General features: G+C 43.2%; 1 protein-coding gene across 1 annotated transcript in view; it reads right to left on the bottom strand.

Annotated features, from left to right (window-relative positions):
• VIPR2 (vasoactive intestinal peptide receptor 2) overlaps nt 1-9,721 on the bottom strand; it is a 46,721-nt gene extending 37,000 nt beyond the window's left edge. The window contains exons 1-2 of the mRNA XM_035129544.3: nt 9,422-9,721; nt 1,972-2,074 (exon numbers count right to left, since the gene is read on the bottom strand). Coding sequence (XP_034985435.1) covers nt 1,972-2,074; nt 9,422-9,472 — 154 coding nt within the window. The 5' untranslated portion in view covers nt 9,473-9,721. The remainder of the gene's footprint in view (nt 1-1,971; nt 2,075-9,421) is intronic.
• Between the last annotated feature and the right edge of the window lie 12,575 nt (nt 9,722-22,296).

Below are 22,296 nucleotides of genomic sequence, written 5' to 3'. Positions count from 1 at the left end.
CTTTTAATCTTATTTCAGCACTGGTGATGGGACTGTTAGCATATTCAATTCTGTCCACTGCCCAGCAGAAGAAAGAATCTAGGGCTTCTCATCCCTATATTCCAACAGGGACAACATCTTCCACCAAAGCTACCTCAGAGACACAGAACAAATTGCTTAGCACACAGTCGTTCTCCAACACCTCACTGTTGCCTGCCCCTCAGCTATCTGCCACCTAAAGCTCCTGCCTCATTCTGCCTACTGGTAGGGACAACCCTAGCTAGATGGCCCAATGGTCTGATTTGATACAAGGCAGCTTCCACTATTCCCAAAAGGGACCTACTAGCACCGCACTGTGCTATTTGCTGCTCCCCATTGCCCCTGCCCTTGGAGGGGTAGAATGTCATCATTGGGGTGTAAGGAATGTCTTTTCATTTATGGTGGGAGTGTCCACTGATGAAAGAGTTCTGGTCTAATGTGTATATAATGTCTTAAAGACTACCAGACAAATGACCCCACAACGCTCACTTCTAAATATATGAGATAGTCATATTCAAAAACTGCAAGCTAAAGAATTAGTGATGTGGCTTCTGGCCGCAGCTAGGATATCTACAGCACAAAAGTGGAATACTTGTAGGGCCTTCAGATATCTCTGTGGTATGAAAGTGAATGGAACCTGGCAAGGGCAGGAAAAAAAAGGTTTCCAAAGGCTTAGAAGACCCATAACATTTTTTATACTGTGTAGTCAGATTCTATCATTTATACCAGCACAACTAACTTCCAGGACACTGTGGCCCCGTATGCAGGAAATAAGGCATAGCTGCCAAGTACCCTGTTTTCCCCGGGAAACCCCCGTATTTTCTTACCATTTCCCGCAGGTGTCCCAAATGACAAAATACCCCATATTCCCCCGGATTACGGAGCTCCTGCCGGCAGCCATGTTCTTCTGGTGCCGCGCCGGCACAGGAAGTCACTTCTACGCACTTCCGGACATGCGTATAAGTGACTTCCGATGCCGCTGTGCCCATTTCCAAAATGTCCGCAGCACCAGAATTCGTTTCTACGCACTTCCGGACATGTGTAGAAGTGACTTCTGGCGCTGCAGACATTTTGGAAATGGGCAGAGCGGCATCGGAAGTCACTTCTACGCATGTCCAGAAGTGCGTAGAAGTGACTTCCGGTGCCACAGCGCTGCTGATCCTGGATTTTTCAATCCGGAACTTGGCACCTATGGAAATAAGGACATCTAAATGTTTCTACCAACAGATGTCCCCTCACATCTTCTGATTTTGTTGACAAATTCAAGAGGATGGATGTGTCATTTCTTTGTCCCCACTTTGTCATTTCTGATATTTTTGTATTTTTACATTTGTTTTTGTACATACATTTATTTTATGTATAATGGAATAAAATAAAAGTAATTTACTAATTACAGTAAGTAATCATGGAAATACAGCAGGCTGGCAGAGGGGGTGGTAGATAACACTGTCCCATTTCAATGCTAGCCATGAGAAGGGACCTTCCTTTCATTTGCAGCCAGCATGGAAATGGAGGCTACAAGCATCTTAACAGGCTCCTTTAAATTTCAGGCCAGTAGCTTTCGTAGACTTATCTGCAAAGCTACACAAATGAATCACTCTTTTCTTTTCACTCTCTAAGTGTTGTATCCGAACAACAGAACTCGGGATTCTAAACTGCGAAGCTGCTGCGAAGGTGAAGAAAACTTCCAGAAACGTGGAATTGGTTTGAAAGTAAAAAAAAAAAACTTTATTGCAAGCATGCAAGAAAGTGACTCAGCATAGGTTTCCCAAAATGCTGGCCCAGAACATATATCGTCAATCCATTTTATACCTTAGATCATACATTGCAACCCAAAATATGAACTTTCTGCTTTTTAGGCAAAAGGACAAATGTGGCTCAGGCCTTGCAGATATGTACCTGAGACATAGGCCTGATACCTGGGGGCATGTACATCATAAGTTGTCTTCTTACCTTTAAAACCCACGGTTTTGGCATCTTTTAAAAGTTCCATGCACCTTATTTCCTCTTTATGAAGCTCCAGCTGCAATCTGCATTCTGGGTGAATCCCATTTACCTGTGAAAGTTAACAAAGGACACGACTGAAATATATTAATAACACTAAGCACACCTAATCATTTTTATTAGGTTTTTCAAGAATAAGTAAATACATTAGCACTGGAAGTTATAGGCTGAATAAAATATGCTGATACAATTGCATTACACTATTACCATCACTCAGCAAACGAACATGCAGAGAACAACTGTAACAAATAAACTAACTGACCGAAACAAAACTACAACAGACCCTTCGCTTCCAAGTGTCATTATAGAATGTATCATTACTCCTCAGCAGGTACGTGTAGCAAAGAAAAATAACAACTTACATGCAAATCACGATGCATACCAAAATATATTAAATCTACTGAAAGAGCAGTTTACATCAAGATGTTCATTCATTCCAATGGGACTACTCTGAGTAAGACTAGCACTGGGTACAACCCAATGCCATTTTGGCCTGAAAACAACCACTGGTATCAAAACATATATTTTAGTTCTATAGCAGAAACTGAGGGATCCTCGAAATGCCATGAAGGTAGTGATAACCAGCTATGAAGGCTGTGGTTTTTCATTTTAATGGGGAACTGTCTGATGCTGCAGGTTGAAAAGGTTGGTAAAACAAAACACTGCTTGACCACAGGGAGTCATTAACGTCTCCAGTCCAGATAGAGAAATCTCTGAGGTGGAAGAGGCACAGGGCACAGCTCCAAAGAAAGATATGGAGGGACCTGCTGCTGTCCAAGGTAGCATGAATAACCCATTACAGGGATGCCTTGCCTAGGTCTAGGCCCCTCCAACCTTATCCCAAGTCCTCAATCCCCCCCTTGCATCATCCTCTGGGCCTCAGCAGCAAAGGTGTCATTAGACCCAGTGCATAGCTTAGTTGGCTGCCAGAAGGCTCTGTCACTTGGAAGGAAAGATCTATTTGGGAGGAACAACCTTACTTTGGAATACTAGGAAGATCCAGCTGCAAGCATTGACTCAGCACAGGACCTTCTCTGGTTTAACAGCTTCCTTTAAGACTCATTAATGCCTTTGTTTGAGCTGTGGCCTCCACAACCAGGTACCGGTAGTGGCCACAGGGTATCTCCCAGGGGGCTGAGGACAAGGCATTGTGGCTGAAGACACCTAGTGAGCTCATGGCAGAAACAAAATTCAAACCACTGACTTTCTGGTTCACCATTCAGTCTCGTAACTGCTGCGCTTACTAACGTTGTCAGCACCTAAGGTTCCCAAAACTGGCTTTAAATGTAGGCAGCCTGGTTGCTCACGAGCAATCTCAATGGGAACTTTGAAAAACCGCACTCTTCTGTACAAAGAAACATCCTTGATTGCTGCCTTGAACATTCCCCAGTGAACAATGCCACTGCAGTTGGTAATCACTAGTCACCACAGGGATATTTGAAAATATTGATTGAAGTGACTCACAGCTTTTCAGAGTAACTTGAAAATTATTATAAATGAAGGAAATATACATTTTTGTTATCAAAAGAGAACCTGGCTAACTATGGAGTAGGGTGGAAGAGAACCCATCTAGTGTGATAAGAACAAAGTATCACAAATTTTAATGTGGCAACTTTTCATTCTTCTCCCCTTTCTTTGTACATCTTATTTCTTAAATGCTGCGCAGTGGGGAAAACCTACTGTAATGTGCAAACATTTCTGTTACTCTTTGAATTTATTATTCTTCTGAACTGGAATGGCTCATTGGTTGCGTTAAGGTCAGCAAGGTTTATCTTGCCTGGGCTGGATCGGTCCTATGGAGATCCCTCTGTGGGCTGGATCACGTGTGCACCTGTGATTTTTAGTATCTGCGTCTGCGCAGGTGCGATTTTCGGCACCGCGGAAGGAAGTCCCCATGCTGCGCTGCACCGGTTTAGTGCAGCGCGCGAGCTCAGGAGCCAGTCAAACGACCTCCGCAGGCCGCTTCTGGCCCATTGGCCTTAGGTTGCTGACCCCTGCGTTAAGGTGTCACAATACACAACCAAACCATGGTTTATTGTGACAACAACAATTCTAGCCTCTACCTGAGCTTACATATTCTTCCTCCCTGCCCTTCCATCAGCATTGCCACAAGGACTGTGGACATGTTTGAGATTTTTTCTTGGAAATATAAAGTGGTATAGAAATTCATCATCATCATCATCATCATCATCCGAACTCAACAAACAGTGGTTAGTCTTAACTATAATGTATTGAAACAAGCCAGCTTCTAAACACAGTTAAGAAGTGTAGACTGAGATTAACCACAATCTGGGCTTCAGGCATAACATTAAATATATAAGCCTTGTTATATTTATGCACAGGTGCAGTGCCGGGGGAAAAGTATGGCAACCATGAAAAAAATAGTGGTTTCTAATGCTAGTTTCCTTTTCCAAGTATCTTTCTTGGAGCACAATTTTCTAATGTGTGGCCCAGTTTCTATTAGGACTGAAAGTGTACAGGGAATAGTTTTTCTCCCTCTTGCATGGGGCTAGAATTTGTGTGCATCCAATGAAGATTAGAAGATTCAGGGCAGATAAGAGACATTTCTTTCTCATGCAGCAGATGAACTATAGAACTCGTTCCCACGGAAAGCAGCGATATCCAGCAATGTGGATGGCTTTAAAAGAGGATTAGACAAATTCATAGTCAGAGGCAGTAGCGCTTCTGGATACGACCTGCTCACATCCTGCTTGCAGGTTTCCCACAGGCATCTGATTGGCCACTGTGAGAACAGGATGCTGGAGTAGGTGGATTATTGGCCTGATCCTGTAGGTTCTTATTAAGATTACTTATGAGAATCACAAAACAAAACATAGATGCAGCTTTGTGTGCCACTAGTGAACTTTAATTCTCAGTGTTTATCACTTGTTGATTAAACAAATGTCTAAAAATATTCTTTTTTAAAATCTTTAAATCACATGATTTAAATGTTCTCTAAACAGTGATTTAGCAATGAAGCCCAGGGTGCTGTTTGAAAGATATACATCAGCTGTGGAAATTGCAGAAGATGTGCAATGCCCCCTCTCGCTGTATTCCAAGCATGCTGCGTTGTGCAAAAGCATTCATTTTCTAACAAATAAGCCAGTTTGAATCATATGCACTTCATGAAAGGCCTTTAGGCACCAAGTGATCTTGGAGTCTGGAGTGATTTTTCTTATGCACATTTATGAAAAAATATCATTTTGGATAGTAGGGAATACAAATTGGCACTCTACAAGCCATCGCATAGGATGAACTGCAGCCGTTAACAGTTTACTATTGGGCGGAAAAAACACCTTCCAGGGATAGGGAAAAGAAGCAATTTGGAAGCAATCCAACATTTTTAACTGGCATCATTTACCAAGCTTGGTTAATAAAAGGTGGTTCCCTGCTGTTGCAAGATCCTTTTATGCATTTCCGCCTGATGTGCAAATTAAACAGCAGTTCGATAGTGCTCAGTTCGGCAGCACATATACTAAAATTGGAACGATATACAGAAGATTAGCCTGGCAAAACAGCAGTTGGATAAATCACACTTAACTACTTTCAAGTCCTGAAAGACTTGATTCTATAGTATGTTGCAATAAAACAGTCAGGAATCAGGAATGTGGAAAAACTGCTGTGCCAGAGGAACAACAAAGCCTGCATTTGTTTCACTGGGCATCACACACACACAGGTGATGTGTGGCACAAACCTTTGCAGAGGACTGGTGGAGGGATGAGGACTCACAGGGATGATTCATCCATATGGCATTCCGAGATCCAGTCAGAATAAGGAATGCTAGGCTAAATGGACCAATGACCTCACTAGAAAGCAGCTCCACGTGTTCATTATAAAACAGAAGGGAAAGCGAACATGTAAAAATAGAGGAGTTAAAAAGCCATGCTACACATAACCCAGGTGGCGCTGTGGGCTAAACCACTGAGCCTAGGGCTAAACCACTGAGCCTAGGGCTTGCTGATCAGAAGGTCAGCGGTTCAAATCCCTGTGACGGGGTGAGCTCCCGTTGCTCGGTCCCAGCTCCTGCCAACCTAGCAGTTCGAAAGCACATCAAAATGCAAGTAGATAAATAGGAACCGCTATAGCGGGAAGGTAAACGGCGTTTCCATGTGCTGCTCTGGTTTGCCAGAAGTGGCTTTGTCATGCTGGCCACATGACCTGGAAGCTACCGGTATACGCCGGCTCGCTTGGCCAATAATGCGAGATGAGCGCACAACCCCAGAGTCGGTCACGACTGGACCTAATGGTCAGGGGTCCCTTTACCTTTACTTTACACATAACTTAAGACAAGGGCTTTGGGTCACTTCATACGTTATATACATTGGGTTGCTTCTGTAGGAGCACTCAGCAAACTGCTTCAGCCAATTCCTCATTTCTGGCAAGTACACAGGAGGCTGCTTTCTCCTGAGTCAGACCACTGGTCCATCTTGCTCAGTATTGCCCATGCTAAGTGGCAGCATGGTTTGAGACAGAAGTCATTCCCAGTGCTACCTAGAAATGTCAGGGAGCTGAACCTGGATGCAAAGCTGATGTGAGGCTGATCTGAGGCTGCCCTTCTTCTGCATGATGCCTGTGATTGCAAACACATGCTTCTGTTTACAAAACAGCTCCTCATCCAGGGTTTGCCCTGTGTTTGCCAGAGTACAAATGATCACCTGGGAGAGAAAGTGTGAGGGAGATATCGGAAGGATTTGAAAAGAAAGTTAAGAGCAAAGCAGTAGTCTAGGAGGCAAGAAGAAGCCAAAAGAGCAAACAGGAAGTTATAAAGCTTAAGGCAAGAAACCATGCATTTTTAAAAAATTAGCTTCCTTTGGGCATACTATAATACACTTTAAAAATTCACTTTACCTTTGAATCCTATTGATAAACTCAATAAACCCTATCAATCCGAAGCTTTCTATTGACACACTGTTCATTTTACTGAACAGCGAAAAGAAAAGTGTGTGGATTTGTGAAAACGTGAATCCTATTGATAAACACAAGCATAGGCATGCATGCCAAAATGTTGGGGCGGGGCAGGTAAAATTCCTAATCAGAAAAGCACTGCAGTCATGGCTAGGAGGGTGTAGAATAACTTTTCTTTGAGGTCTGCAAAGAAAACATTGTCTCAGAACCTCTAAGGAGTACCGAATGCTGTGGGGCAGTCTGCCTTTTACGTTCTCCATGGGTGAAGTTTAAAGGGCTGTTTCTATTAAAGTGGTGAGTGCATGCAATAAAAACTAAACTGACCACAAGCTGATTAAAAAACCACTTTCTTTCCTTCTCAACAACATTCACATACAGTATATTCCAACTCTCTACAATTCTATCCTTCATAGAGTTGTTGTGAGGATAAACGCGAGAGGGGGCGAATACCACCTTGACATAGCTGCCAAGTTATCCCTTTTTTAAAGGGAAATTCCCTTATGCTGAATAGGCTTCCTCGTGAGAAAAGGGAAAACTTGGCAGCTATGCCTTGAGCTCTTTGGAAGAAAGAGGTAGGGGAAAGAAGGGAATCTAAACAGAATGGAGAGAAAATTGTATGACTGTTTTTTTTCCTTACTAGCCAATGTCTGGTCAATAAGCTCAAGGGGGAAAACACACACACTTGCAACACACTTCAAGTAATAAGACTAATTTCTGCATGCAAATCATAATGTCTGCAGCAGCCCCCAAGGCTTTTCCTCCTGACTAGTAATTTGAAAAGGATGTGCAAAAGCATTTTTAAGATTAGAAAGACCATGCATTAATGAAGTGGCTTTACCATTAAGTACCACAAAGCAGGAGGTTCAAAAGGGGGATATTTTTTCTTCCTCCATTTCTGTGCATCATTAAAAAATAATAATCAAAACCAGTAGGCATTGTTATATCTTTTTGCTTTAGGTGCAACAATGTTTGAAGTCCAGTATTGGGTGTTGGTATACAAGATGTGTATGTCCCAGAAGCTTTGCAAGGTGAGTCTCACATTCCTTGCACTAATATTAAGATACCCCCCTACGGCTGCTTTCCAGCTGCTTCCTGATGTGCAGTGTCAAAACACAAGTATTTATTATGTATGTTCTTACACTTATACCCATGCTTTTCTTCTGTCCCAAAACGCAAGGTGGCATAGATATGGTTCCCAGACAGCATGACAAATTCAATACTGCCTTTTTAATTATTATTTTTGGAACTTTGGAGCACTTGATTCAGAATTATCATTATTACACACAAGTTCCATGTTCAAAATTACTAATAATACAGGCTAGAATTTCCACTCCAGCTATAAATGTCTATTGAAAAAATTTGGAGGGGAAAACGTCACATATTTGCCATTCCTTAATAATTTTGATTTTGATGACAAAAGGCTTGACATTTGTCGCAGGGGAAAACCAATCTGCATAAAATTATCTTGAGGCTGCAGACCATAATATTTAGCCTGGAGGCTAGTTCGACTGCGTGAACAGCACTGGAGGCATTGCCATCAGAAGTACTTCTGTTTACAGCAGTGACAGGACTAATTCATACCTTCTGCTTTGTCCTGATCTTTCTCAATGAATTTATTACGGTAAGATCCAGAAGTTTACAGAGGCGGGGAACACCTCAGAGGAATTATGGGTGATGCCGTACTTCATCCTTTATGGTCCTGCTGCGGGTGTGGGTGGAAGATGTCTGGCTCCTCTTTCCATAATGCTGAAATATTGTGATCTTACTAGCTTCCTCTCTCCATCCAAAAGTGAATCTGCTTTTCAGTCATGCTTTGCCTGTCATATCTGCAGTGAAGCATTTATTGCTATGATTCATTGCCCCCTCACAATCCACAATGCTCAAGTTCACCAAGCAAATTCACCTGCTTTCACGACTGGGCTAAAGATCCCTTACAACAAATTAGTTACCAGCCTATCAAACAGGGAGGTTAAAGAGGGTGAGCCCCACACACTTTGTTGCCTAAATGAGTGGGGAAGCAATGCTCATCTGTGTTGCTATCTCCTAAATCCAGGAATATTTTGCATGTGCGCTGAGCAGTTCTGACCCATTTCCACCTGCATGCTCCCATGCTAAGTCAGCACTGGGAACAAGCTCACACTTTCCTCCCACAATTTTATGGAGTTTGCTCTATGTTACTGGCGATGATAAAAATCCAAGTGGATCGATTTGAGAACAGAGGGACACCTATAGCTTTAAAAGAGCAGTCACCCAGGGAGGGGGTCATACGAACGCAGGGTTGGGAGAGAAAAGAGAAATTATTCACTGTGCCCTTTTTAAATAAAGGGGCGCCGTGGGAGTCCACGCGTCCTGTGGTTGCCCAGCGGTGAAAGGTACTTCGCACATGCTCAGAGGCTAACCCCGCTTTATGATATCAGCACCCGTGTGAGGGAAGCAGCAGGTGCCGGGGTTGGGGGGCTCCACGGGAAAGCAAACAAACCCAGAGTTACTCACCAGCCCCAAAGTCCACCAACCGATCGAGAAGAGAAGGGCCGGCAAGTTCATCCCAGCCAAGTGCCGGAGGGGCAGGATCAGCTCTCCGGGGCCGGGGGTCGCGGCGGGCTCCGCGGGCTTCCGAAGCTGCAGAGACCCCCCAGCAGAAACATAAGGTCGCCGAGCAGGCGCTTCGCGGGCGCGCACGTGGGCCGCTCCCGCCGCGCCTCCAGCTCGCAGCACGAGTCCTCGGTCCCTCGTCGCCCGGACTGCGGCTCCTGCCTCCGTCGCCTCCCAGCTCAGACTGGCTCCCCGGCACGCTGGACTGCGCGCTACTGTTCACCCACCCAGGACTCCTCCTCTCCGCCTCCGGCTTTCTCTTGCCTCTCCTCCTCCTCCTCCTCCCCTCGATCTGGTTCTTACATTGGCGCCCTGGAGTTGCTGCTTGTGTGCCGCTCGACAGGCAGAAATACAACCGGTGACGTGTTTTACATTTTTGTTCTGGGGTTGGGCTTCTTAATATTAGGGGTAGGGATGAGTAACTTATTGGACTACAACTCCCTCCTCAAACACCTAAGAACTGTAGTTTGTTAAGGAAGCTGGGAATTGTAGCCCTTTGAGGAGTAAACTACAGTTTGTGAGATTCTTTATGGGGGTGCTTCCATGGGCATAGCCGGGATTTATTTTAGGGGAGCAGGCTTTATATTGGGGGGCAGAACCAGGTTATCTGCAACACAATGTGTCAGTTAGTTATTTTTATTTATTTACTTGATGGCTACGCCCTTCAAACGTATGAGGTGTATGTACACAGTCTCTCCCCATTTTGCAGCCTAGCTTACCTTTCTGGGTGGTTGCTGAAGAGGTCAAATGGGATGATGTCAGAGGAGTCCTGGGGTGGATTTGGGGGAGCATGACCGGGCACCGAGCTGAGAGGGTGCCACAGGGGGCACTGCAACAATGGCGAACAATGGAAGGCGAGAGGAGGGAAGCGCCGAATTTTGGCACAGCAAAGGTGCGCTGCTGAAATTTGAAATCCCAAAGTCTGCCACTGTGCACTGTTCTTCTGTGTAGCTTGGAGACGGGAGAATCGGACACAAGTATGACAAGTACTGTACAGTATAATTAATTATTGTATTGAAGCACAGTGTCAAGAAGTATGGTGTCCAGATCAAGGGAAGTAATAGTCCCACTCATATTCTGCCTTGGTCAGACCACACCTGGAATACTGTGTCCAGTTCTGGGCACCACAATTTAAGAAGGATGTTGACAGGGTGGAACGTTTGCAGAGCAGGGCAACCAAGATGATCGAGGGTCTGGAAATCCAGCCTTATGAGGAATGGTTGAAAGGTCTGGGTATGCTTAGCCTGGAAAAGAGGAGACTGAGAGGAGATATTATAGCCATCTTCAGATATCTCAAGGGCTGTCACATGGAAGATTGAGAAAGCTTGTTTTCTCCTGCTCTGGAGGGTAGGACTCAAACCAGTGGCTTCAAGTTACAAGAAAGGAGATTCCGACTAAATATCAAGAAGAAAATTCTGATAGTAAGAGCTGTTTGACAGTGGAACTGTCTTCCCCGGGAGGTTGTGGACTCTCTCCTTCATTGAACATTTTAAAGCAAAGGTTGGATGGCCTCTGTTATGGATGCTTTAGCTGGGATTCCTGCCTTTCAGGAGGTTGAACTAGATGACCCTCGGGGTCTATTCCAACTCTACATTTCTATGGTTCTTTGAATGCCAATGAGAATGCACAGATCATTTTACATTCACTTCTGAGGGCCAATGTTCTTGACGCCACTTGTGGCACCTGCACCGTACATCTAAAGCACATTGTTAAGGGTGCTGGGAACTGCAGCTCTGCGAGGAGCAAACTATTGTTCCCAGGATTCTTTGGGGGAAGCCATGAGTTTTAAATGTACAGTGTGTCTACAGCAGGGCCAGCTCAAGACATTTTGATGCCTGAAGCGAAGGGCAAGATGGCACCCTCCCCCAAGACACAACCAAAAGCCAATTCTACTGCTAGTTGAATCTTACTCCAGTACAAGTGAAAGGAATGGATCTTTCACTACACTTGAGGGAAGCAAGCTAGCATAGCAGGTACAAGGCAGGCCATGCCATATGGCACACACAGCTCTGTCCCTTCCACGCCACTCAGCATCTGCCACCCGAGGCAGCTGCTTCACTCTGCCTCATGATAGGGCCGGCCCTGGTATGCAGCCTCGTTCTCCTTTTCCAATGTTGGCTGACTGGAGCTGGCTTATTGCAACTAGATTGTCTGGCATGCATTAGAATATAAAAGTTTGTGTCCTACCCATACATTCGGGAGATTTGCACTATGTGCCAGATTTCAGCGCTGGATCCTCATTAACTACAAGAAATCTAGCCACATCCCCAAATAGGGGAAATAATTTTCATGTCAAAAACTACATTCAGAAGATCAAAAAGGAGCTAATTCACAAGCTATCCTGGAAGGTCTGACCAATGGTGAGCTCCGCATAAGAAAAGCTATGCAGGAATCCAAATATTTGGAAAGCATCTGTATGCACATACTTTCTGATTCTTCCCTTTGTTGTCCAAGTTCGCACTGAAAGACGTCAGTAATGAAATGGAAGTATTTGAGGAGGAAGAGGAGGAGGAATGTGGGGTGTGGCAACGAGTCTGACGTAGATCTCAACCCCCTTCTCCAGTTACTTTGTCATGAAAGATGACACCACTTTTCTGGGCTTGCGCCGGAGAGGCGAGAAGAGAAATGCACCTTGAGTGCACAGAGAATTCCAGATCAGAATCAGCTTCAGGAAAAGAGGGTCTCTCAGAACAGTGTCCTCTGGTGTCTGTGGACTATGGGAGACAGTGAGAACACTGACAGCTTGCCTGGCTGTGGTGGAAGTGCACTGAGCTATCCTGAGCAGCCATCCCTTTCACATTCCACAGGAGTTCATGACCAGTAAAAATATAAATAACGGGGAGGCAGAGGAGGCCTTGATAGCAGACCCTTCCAGGGCTTCGGTGCCCTAGCAGTCACCCAGAGATGCTTGGTGCTGATGTCAGCCGTGTTCCAGATTTATGGTGCGCTGGAGGTAATTTCATTTGCCTCCCTCTCCAGACTGCTTTGCTTGTGCTGCAGGGTGCTTTGAGCATGCAGCGAAATGGATGAGGCATGTGGCTGGCTGCACCTCTTTCTGATCAGGTCCCTGCTTCAATCCGTGGTGTGCCTAGAGTGCCAATTCCATCAAAGCATCCTGACGATCTATGGCATGCTGGTTGGCAGAGGTGTCGTCAGGTATGTTTTTCTTCCCAAGCAGGCTGTGCTTTCCCAGAGCACAGCAAATCTGAAGGCAAGCAAGCAAAAGTGATCAAATAGGACTCTTACGAAGCTAACTTACACTGTCAGCTCACTGGTTCGTCGGACCTGGGACTATCTGTTTGATTGACAACAGCCGCTCAAGCCTCAAGCAGAGATCTTTCTCAAAGCTGCCTGCTGGGTTTTCGCAATGTATGAGCATAAGAACAGCTCTGCTAGATCAAGCCAATGGCCCATCTTGTCCAGCAGTAGTCAACCAGATGTTCATGAGAAGCCCACAAACAGAACCTGGGTGCAACAACTTTATCCCCACCTGCGATCGACAGCAGCTGGAATTCAGAAGCATACTACCTGTGACCATAGAAACAGATATATCTTTGAAAGTTGTTTCTTTGATCACTATGCATTGGGACATCTCTCAAATATTGTGACCATTTTTATTTTACATGTAGATCAAGGAGCAGGCTTTTGTCTACCCTTGAATACAATTGCACACCATTTCAAACCAAGATGGTGGACTGACCCTTTCAAAACCAGACTGATTTTTGGGTTTGTTAGAACTCCCAAACAATGCTGCGTATGAGGCTGAATATATATGCTCTGTCACTGAGCTAATGGACAAACAAAGTACCTCAGTTACATGCTTGATACATTATTGTTTTATTATTATGCGCTGTTTTCCTATACTAATGGTCTTAAATCAGTGCACAATATTATAAAATGAAGAACTATGAAACGTGTGTTTCTTGCTACTTATACACACAGTCTCTCCCCACCTGTACATTTAAATAGAGTTTAAACATCCTAAACATTACCCTCCTCTCAAATTGACATGGGGCTGAATGTATGGTCCTAGGACAGCATGGCGCACCGTGACTAGGAAAGCCAGATTGGGGTCCCGGGATGGGGCAGAGGGGCCTATGCACAGCCCTATATGAATGCCAATGAAGTTCTTGTTCATGTTCTAAATAATGCACTCATTGTTCTATGTTCTAACTAATGTACCATTGTTCATGTTCCAAATAATGTACTCATATCTAGAACATGATGAACTTTCATGAGCAGGTTAAGGGCTCCCTTTCTCTCATTATCCTGTTTCCTCTTTCTCTCTTTGCTTCCTTCTTTTGCAGTGGTGTTCCTCTGTTTTCCTTTTCAAGGGGTGGGGGATGTTAGAAATAAAAATCTAACCTAGATAATCCAGTGTTTAGAATCTTTGCCCATTGCTTACCCATCTTGATCAAAGCGCAGTTGCTAAACGCCAGTGCCTTTTGATAGCTGCATGAGAGAGAGAAATGGAAGGCAGATGGCTCATTTTGTATACTCTAGTGTGGGAAATACTGTGCCTGTGGAAGTTCTGCCTGCTGGGAAGTTCTTAAGGGAACAGGAGCTTAGAACCCTAAGATGGAAAACATACACGAATAGTAGACCAGGGTCTCCATGTCTCATGCATGGCTAGATATCTGCCCCTTTAAGATTTCAGAAACAATGTGATATTGAACAGGTGGTTCCTCCTATCAAGAAGATTCACCTGTGAAATTTCTGACTTCAGATCTTTTAAGAAAATAAGAAAATACTGGAAGGTTTGTGGCTACCCTACAGGGGGAGGGAACCCCCTGGCCCTCCATATGTTGTTGGATTACAGCTGCCATAACCCCTGTTATACTATGCTGTTTGAAGCTAATGGAAGTTGGCGTCGAATGGCATCTGATTCCTCACCTCAGTTGTTGGCTTGCAGACCAAATATATCACTCAGGGTGAACAGAGAAGCTGTCTAGGAGAGCATCCTAAATCCTGCTGGTTCATGAGATCAAAACTCTGCAGTCAATAGTTGTACACTTGGTTCCACCGCCTGCCCACCCACCCACCGATGGCAAACATTTGCTTAGCTCATTACTTCCTTCTGAACATTTAACCTACCCTTTACAATGTGGGGCGCGGGTGGAGCTGTGGGTTAAACCACTGAGCCTAGGGCTTGCCAATCAGAAGGTCGGCAGTTCAAATCCCTGCGACGGAGTGAGCTCCTATCGCTCGGTCCCAGCTCCTGCCAACCTAGTAGTTTGAAAGCACGTCATAGTGCAAGTAGATAAATAGGTACGGCTACAGCGGGAAGGTAAACAGCGTTTCTGTGCGCTGCTCTGGTTCGCCAGAAGCGGCTTTGTCATGCTGGCCACATGACCCGGAAGCTGTACGCCGGCTCCCTTGGCCAATAACGCGAGATGAGCACCGCAACCCCAGAGTCGGTCACGACTGGATCTAATGGTCAGGGGTCCCTTTACCTTACAATGTTTGCAGCCCTTAACAATTTTCTCTCATCTGCCCCAAATTTGAATACATTGATTACATCCAACAGAGTCTGGCTTCTAGAGTTCGGCGATAGGGACCTGGTTCAGTTTCTTGCCTCGGTTTGATCAGCCTCCACTCTGCATCCAGTGAAACATTAGCCACAAAGCCTAATCTATGAAAGGTGGTGCATGAAAATAAATACAGTACTGTATGTGAATAGTTGATGGAGTCATAAGGTTGGCGGCAAAGCAGCTGAGCTGAGTGATATATTGTTCTTTATAGAACAAGTAATCCGGGTCAATCTGGTGTCCATATTGCAGCAATACACTTGGCTTCTGCGTTAATGGGGAACTTCATTTAAACAACATGATTTATTAGTCTATTAAAGAGAATGGAAAAGGAAGTCAAGTCTTTTCGTTTGGGAGATGGAGGCAGCCAGGATATATGTGTGTGTGTGCGTGTCTTCTCTTCTGGCAACAGGTTGAAGAGTTGTTCTTTGCTGTGGAGCCAAGACAGTTGTTGGCTGATATCACCATGCTGCCTCTCTATTTAAATGGCTTTAATCTGAACAATTTCACTTCATCCTGTGCATTAAGTAGACAAGGCAAAAAAAAGTGGAGTGGTGGTGGTGGGATTCACTTTGTTTCAACTTTATGATATTGTCTAAGGCTAAGCTAGGGATGGCTAGCTTCTATTTTTTTCATTTATTTAATACATTTTTTTTTAAAAAAAAACAAACCTTTAAATGCTCCTCTTTTCTTTCTTTTTTTAGTCTTGCAAGCTTACAAAGATCAGAAATAAGACAGTCCCTCCTCTCAGGCTTACAATCTAAAAGCACAGCACAAAAGGAAAAGGTATTGGGAGGGAGGAGGGGGATAAATAAGGCAGTGAGGTTATCAGATACAGCATTGCAGGTTCTTAGGTACAAAGTTCAACAAGCCATGAGGCTGCATGATGGAGGAGGGTAGCTGACTGATGCTTATTCTCCCTCTGATAGCCTCAGCAGTGTCCAACAGCATCCAGTTTTCTACCTCTGCTACATTGAGACTACCCCACTGCCTGTAGCCCCCACCCTGCCTCAAGAATAAAAGGTTATTTTTATTTTCCTTTTTAGGTAGGGAAGGGGGCGCAGGGAACCAGCAGAGGAGATGGGTGTGAGCCGCTAATTTGGTGGTTTTTTTATTTATTATTATTATTTTAAAAAGCTTTCTCTTAGTAAAGTATTTGAGTATTCTGAAATACTAAAGAAATGTTTTGCCAAATACTCTTTTTTTTTAAAGAGGAGCGCTTACTTACTTTTTAAAAACATGAACCAATGTTTTTGAGTTTGCCCGCCCCTCGTTTCCGCAGCTCCAGTGTGCAGTTTAGTACATTTGTGGGATTGCACAGTCCTGTTTTTTTCTTTTTCATTGAAAAAGTCTTTTTTTAACCCTTATTTCTGCTGACCCAGAAGCAGACATGCGCATTTGTTCTTTGCCAAACTCCTAAGATGAAGGCATGCCCGTGTTTACAGTTTCCATGCAACAACTTTCCATAATAATTGCTAAAAAAAACAAGTCCAGTTTCAAATCCTTCATCCTCCACTATAAACAACTCAGATAACCACCCACAAACAATGCAAGAGGAGTGTGCAATAGTGAAGAACACAATGGGAGGAGAAGGGGACCTACATGCCACATTGCGGAAAGTATAACTCAGGCATCCCCAAACTGCACCCCTCCAGATGTTTTGGCCTACAACTCCCATGATCCCTAGCTAACAGGACCAGTGGTCGGGGAAGATGGGAAATGTAGTCCAAAACATCTGGAGGGCCGAAGTTTGGGGATGCCTGGTATAAATGGACAGCTGGCCAAAAGGATGGAGGTCTATTCTGTGCTCTGGATTGGAGCTGTGCTTTGACTTGCCACTCAAGACGAAATCTTGATTGGACCCTTAGTTGCCTCTGTTGGCCAGGCTCCCAACAGGCCATTGATTTTACTCATTGCCTTGGCCTCTACTCCAGGGCTATCGAACATGGTGCCCTCCAGATGGTGGGAAAACAACTCCCATCATTCCTCATCACTGGCCATACTGGCTGGGGCTGATGGGAGTTGTAGTCGAACAACATTGGGAGCTCCCCTTGCCCTACACCACTGTTTCCCAAACTAGGGTCTCCCACTGTTTTGGACTGCAATTCCCACCATCCCTAACCACTGGTTCTGCTATCTAGAGCTGGTGGGAGTTGTAGTCCAAAAGCGGCTGCAGACCCATTGCTCCACACCGGGTACCTGCTTGAGTCTGTCTGGAAGATTACTCAATATGGTGGGTGGTACTTCAAAAACAGAGGTGTAATAAGAAACTCTTGGGCATTCATAGAATGTACCCCATACACACAAGAAGGATTGGCTAGGTGTGTTGACTTTGTCATAACTGGTGTGTTCTTCTGCACAGTGACTATGTGATAATTTTATCAGGTGTACATTTTCCAGTTAGTACTTAGGACCCTCGTGCCTACGGGACCGCCTCTCCTGGTATGCCCCGTGGAGGACCTTAAGGTCCACAAATAACAACATTTTGGAGATCCTAAGCCATAAGGTGGTTAAATTGGTCTCAACTAGGGCCAGGGCCTTTTCAGTACTGGCCCCAACTTGGTAGAACGCTCTTTCACAGAAGACCAGGGCCCTGTGGGATTTGACATCTTTCTGCAGGGCCTGCAAGACAGAGCTGTTCCGCCTGGCCTTTGGGCTGGACTCAGTCTGACCCCTATGTTTTCCTCCCTTATGGTTTTGATTTGGGCTATTTTAAAATGAGGCTGCATTTAAAAATTTTAAATTTAAACTGTATTTTAACCCGTATTTTAATTAATTGTTTTTCTTTCTTTTATGTCTTATTGTAATTTTACTGGTGTCAGCCATCCTGAGCCCAGTTTTGACTGGGGAGGGCAGGGTATAAATAAAAATTTATTATTATATTATTATTATAAATGTACAAACTCCCTTTGTGTCATTTTTAAAAATTGAAATTGAAATACAGTATATGGTTAGACCAAAAGACATTCAATCTGCCAAGATTCTTAGTGGGGGGAAAGAGCAAAGCAATCAATAGTGACAGTAACCAAAGTCCTTTTGTGTTTTTTGTGATACTATTTAATTTTATCATATATATTCTCTTGTAATTGAAAGGTAGGACACCTGTCTTACACAAATGTATCCAAATACACAAATTATAACCTTCCCATTCCAAAAGAGGAAGAGTTTAAGATGGACAGTTTTATCCTATGTGGTGGACATGCGAGACAGTAAAAAGATTTTGGGAAAATTTATATAATGAGTTGAAAAAGATATTTAAGTACCCTTTCACCAAAAAAAACCCGGACCTTTTTTATTGGGACTAATGGGCGATGAGATTGCTAAGGGGGACCAGAGACTATTCATGTATACCACAACTGCGGAGAGAACTTTATTAGCCCCAAAGTGGAAAACGCAGGATGTACCGACTATTGAGGAGTGGCAGACAAAAAAATGGACTATGCTGAATTGGCAAAGTTGACCTGTGGGATCCAAAACCAGGGAGAGACAAAGTTCCAGAGGGAATGGAGTAAATTCATTGACTATATGGAGAAAAACTGTACAAGTTTAAAGACACTTGCAGGACTGAAATAAATCCTACGAAATTGGACTGAGTTTGCAAAAAGAACCGTGAGATAAGAGTGAAATAATAAAGCCGTATGAAGGGAGGGAGGGAAGTCACAGCTCGACAGAGCGAAAGAAGATGAGATGAGGAATATATGATGTAATTAATAAGTTTTATTTTTGTGTATGTGTGTTTTGTTTAATTGGAAAATCGAATAATTTTTTTTTAATAAAAAAGAGAGGAAGAGTTAAGCTCATTTGTCAACAGACACATCTGAAGTAGGGGAGCCTCCTGCATGTCTATGGACTTCCTGTGTGATTTAGTACTCTGGAATTTCAGGCTCCTGCTTCAGATATTCACTGTCTAACTTGGGGGAGCCAGGAGGACAGAAGGGGCCAAGCCTAGCACATACTCCCTCACAAGATGTGATTTGCTTGCCTGAAGAATATTGTAATTAAATAACCTAACAGAGAGTCTTATCTTTATTCCAGACTGAGGAACCATGCTGTTTCTAGTTAATAATCATGTCTAAATCCTTACCTTCTGCAATTTCAAGGGCATATTCAACTAAGTTCAGCAGAGGTTCTGCTGCTTTATGATACATATAATGTCTTCCAATATTTACCCTTTTTAATGCCTTTCAGTATTTGCTAAAAATGGAAAACTGCTACTGCATACTTTTTGCTCAGCTCCGGAATGTATGCAGTAAATCTACTAAATTTCCCCAGTACCTGCATTTATCATGCTTCATCTTGTTGTTGTTGTTGTTGTTTAGCTAGAGGGCATAAGGAGCCACTTATAGTATGAATTGTAATAGTTTTCTTCAAAGTACACACATCATATTACTCCCTGAGCACTATTCCTAACCAAAATCAGGCAGTGAAGAAAAAAAAAAAGGTAGTGCAGCTACCTTTGAAGGTGACCCGGAAACTACCACTAATCCAGAATGCAGTAGCTAGACTGGTGACTGGGAGTGGCCAAGACCACATAACACTGGTCTTGAAAGACCTACATTGGCTCCCAGTACATTTCCGAGCACAAGTGTTGGTGCTGACCTTTAAAGCCCTAAATGGCCTCGGTCCAGTATATCTGAAGGAGCGTCTCCACCTCCATCGTCCTGCCCAGACACTGAGGTCCAGCTCTGAGGGACTTCTGGCAGTTCCCTCACTGCGAGAAGCCAAGTTACGGGGAACCAGGCAGAGGGTCTTCTCGGTAGTGGTACCCGCCCTGTGGAACGCCCTCCCACCAGATGTCAAAGAGAAAAACAACTACTGGACTCTTAGAAGACATCTGAAGGCAGCCCTGTTTAGGGAAGCTTTTAATGTTTAATAGGTTATTGCATTTTAATATTCTGTTGAAAGCCACCCAGAATGGCTGGGGAAACTTATTATTATTATTATTATTATTATTATTATTATTATTATTATTTACTCAGCTCTCTTTTTTCCAAATACAACTGCATCTTTATTTTGAATTCTATTAAAACAGCATTTATAATCTTTCGTATGATAATTGGATTCAGAATTTGTCTTTGAAATGAGCCTTTCAAAAGTTGCCCTATCTCTCAAAGGTACCACATTCCTGTAAACAATGCAAGCAGAGCCCATCAGATCAAGTATTGAAATGCAAGCAGAGCCCATCAGATCAAGTATTGAAAAGCAAGGGCCCTACTTGCCCCACAGCCAGAGTGATATTTAGCAAAGTATTTTTACAGTATCTCTGTTCACTTAATCTTACCTTGCAATTTAATAAAATGGTTATTTTCCCATATTGCATCCCCAACACTTTTTTTTAGAGTCAGCCTGCTCCTTGTAATAGTCTGTAGTTGAAGGAGACAAGTCTGGCCTAAGCTTTTAAAAATAAATTATCTTCCAAACTGAATGAAGAATGGTTGAAGGAACTGTTTAGCCTAGTAAAGAGAAGACTGAAAAAACTTTCTGACAGTAAGAACTGTTTGACAGCAGAACAGTCTCCTTTGGAAGGTTGTGGACTCTCCTTCTTGGAGGTTTTTAATCAGAGGTTGGAAGGTCATCTGTCAAGGATGCTTTAGTTGAGATTCTTTCATTGCAGGGAGTTGGACTAGATAACACTTGGGATATGCTCCAACTCTACTATTCTATTATTCTTTTTATTTATGCATCCCAATGCATATATGCATTACAGCAATATGGATGTGATCTGGAATTCCCCCAGATCGTAGGAACATCAAGATGAACACAACAGATTAATTGCTCCAATATTTAAGCCAAAACTTGTAGCCATGTGTTAAACAGGTGGCTTTTTTTATTCTTGATAGAATCCCTGAAGCCAACAAAGACAAATTTTGGAGTGTGGAGTTGGACATAGGATCAGTCTAAATTATTGCCTGCATTTGCTGCTTTTTTTAAAGAGCAAAGAGTTTTCCATGGAACAACAAAAAAGCAAGAGATGTTTTATGAAGCTTCTGGCCTGTATTGCACAATTTACAAGGAGATTTAAAACACAGTAGAGTTCTTTCCCCTCACTTTGAAATAAGTGCGATCAGGTCGACATTTCGAGAGAAGACAAGCCTTCTTACTAGGTATAATAGGTGTAGAGTTACCAAGAGAAGATAAAATACTTTTTATGTATGCAACAACAGCAGCGAGAGAATGCTACTAGCCCAGAGATGGAAGCAAGCAGAAATACCAACAAAAGAAGAATGGCAGATGAAACTGATGGAAGTATGTGGAAAAACTGATGGGGAAGATCCAAAACCAGGAAGATCAAGTATTTTCTAAAGACTGGAGTAAATTTGTAATTGATTTAGAAGACCACTGTAGACAGTTAAAATCTTTGCAGGGATGTAATGACACTTGTAATGTGGAGTTATTGATGGTAATTATGGTTATGTAACAGATGGATGATGGTAAAAGATGCAGTAAATTTAAACTTGAACATGGAACCTTGTATTTTAATGTTTGAAATGGTTATGCTTTATATGTATAAAATTATATCTGAGAAAGAACTTCTAGTCCATTAATTGCCTCTTTCCTGACACAGGCAGTATACATAACTTATTCATTTGTTGGGCTTGTTGGGAAACAATTGAGAAAACCCTGCTTTTCTTCCACAGATGTTTTGCTTTTTCCAAAGCCCATAGTACGGTACAATTACAAAATGCCCCCTTATTGTTCCTTATAAAAAAGTGAGAGCTACTAACTAGAACGTGACCACCATGTGATAATGCCCCTGAATTTGAACTTCACACACACAAAAACAATTGCACAATACATCTTGATTTTGAGACTCAATGGAAATTAGAATTACCATTTTAAAAGACTTGTTGATCAGCTTCATTTCCAAGTTTTTAAAGCTCTCTGCCTTAATGGGAGAAAGCAGATGCCACAATTCCACACAGTCACTCGCAAACTGGAATAATGTAGGCCAGTTCAAGATATTATAAGTCAGACCATTTTCCAGCTAGTTGGAAAACCATAGTCCATGAGCAATAACTCTTCAATCTATGTCAAGCAGAGTAAAATGATCATTTCTAAATCTGCAGGATGAGGAGGGATGCTGGTTTCTTTAGGTCTAGCACAGTCTTAGCTTTACAAATTTACCGAATGTTAAATTTGCAGTTTAGGATTAGACCTTCAAATGACATTTATCAATGGAGACCTTGGCCAAAATAAGGAAAGTATTTGTTCACAGAACTTGCTGTTTTTCAGCAAGTCATAGAGCAT

This window comes from Zootoca vivipara, chromosome 11 (assembly GCF_965207765.1).
Source record: "Zootoca vivipara chromosome 11, rZooViv2.hap1.1, whole genome shotgun sequence".
In the NCBI taxonomy this organism is placed as follows: domain Eukaryota; kingdom Metazoa; phylum Chordata; class Lepidosauria; order Squamata; family Lacertidae; genus Zootoca; species Zootoca vivipara.
Note: the sequence above shows the minus strand (reverse complement) of the source record. Positions and strands in the feature narration are given on the sequence as shown.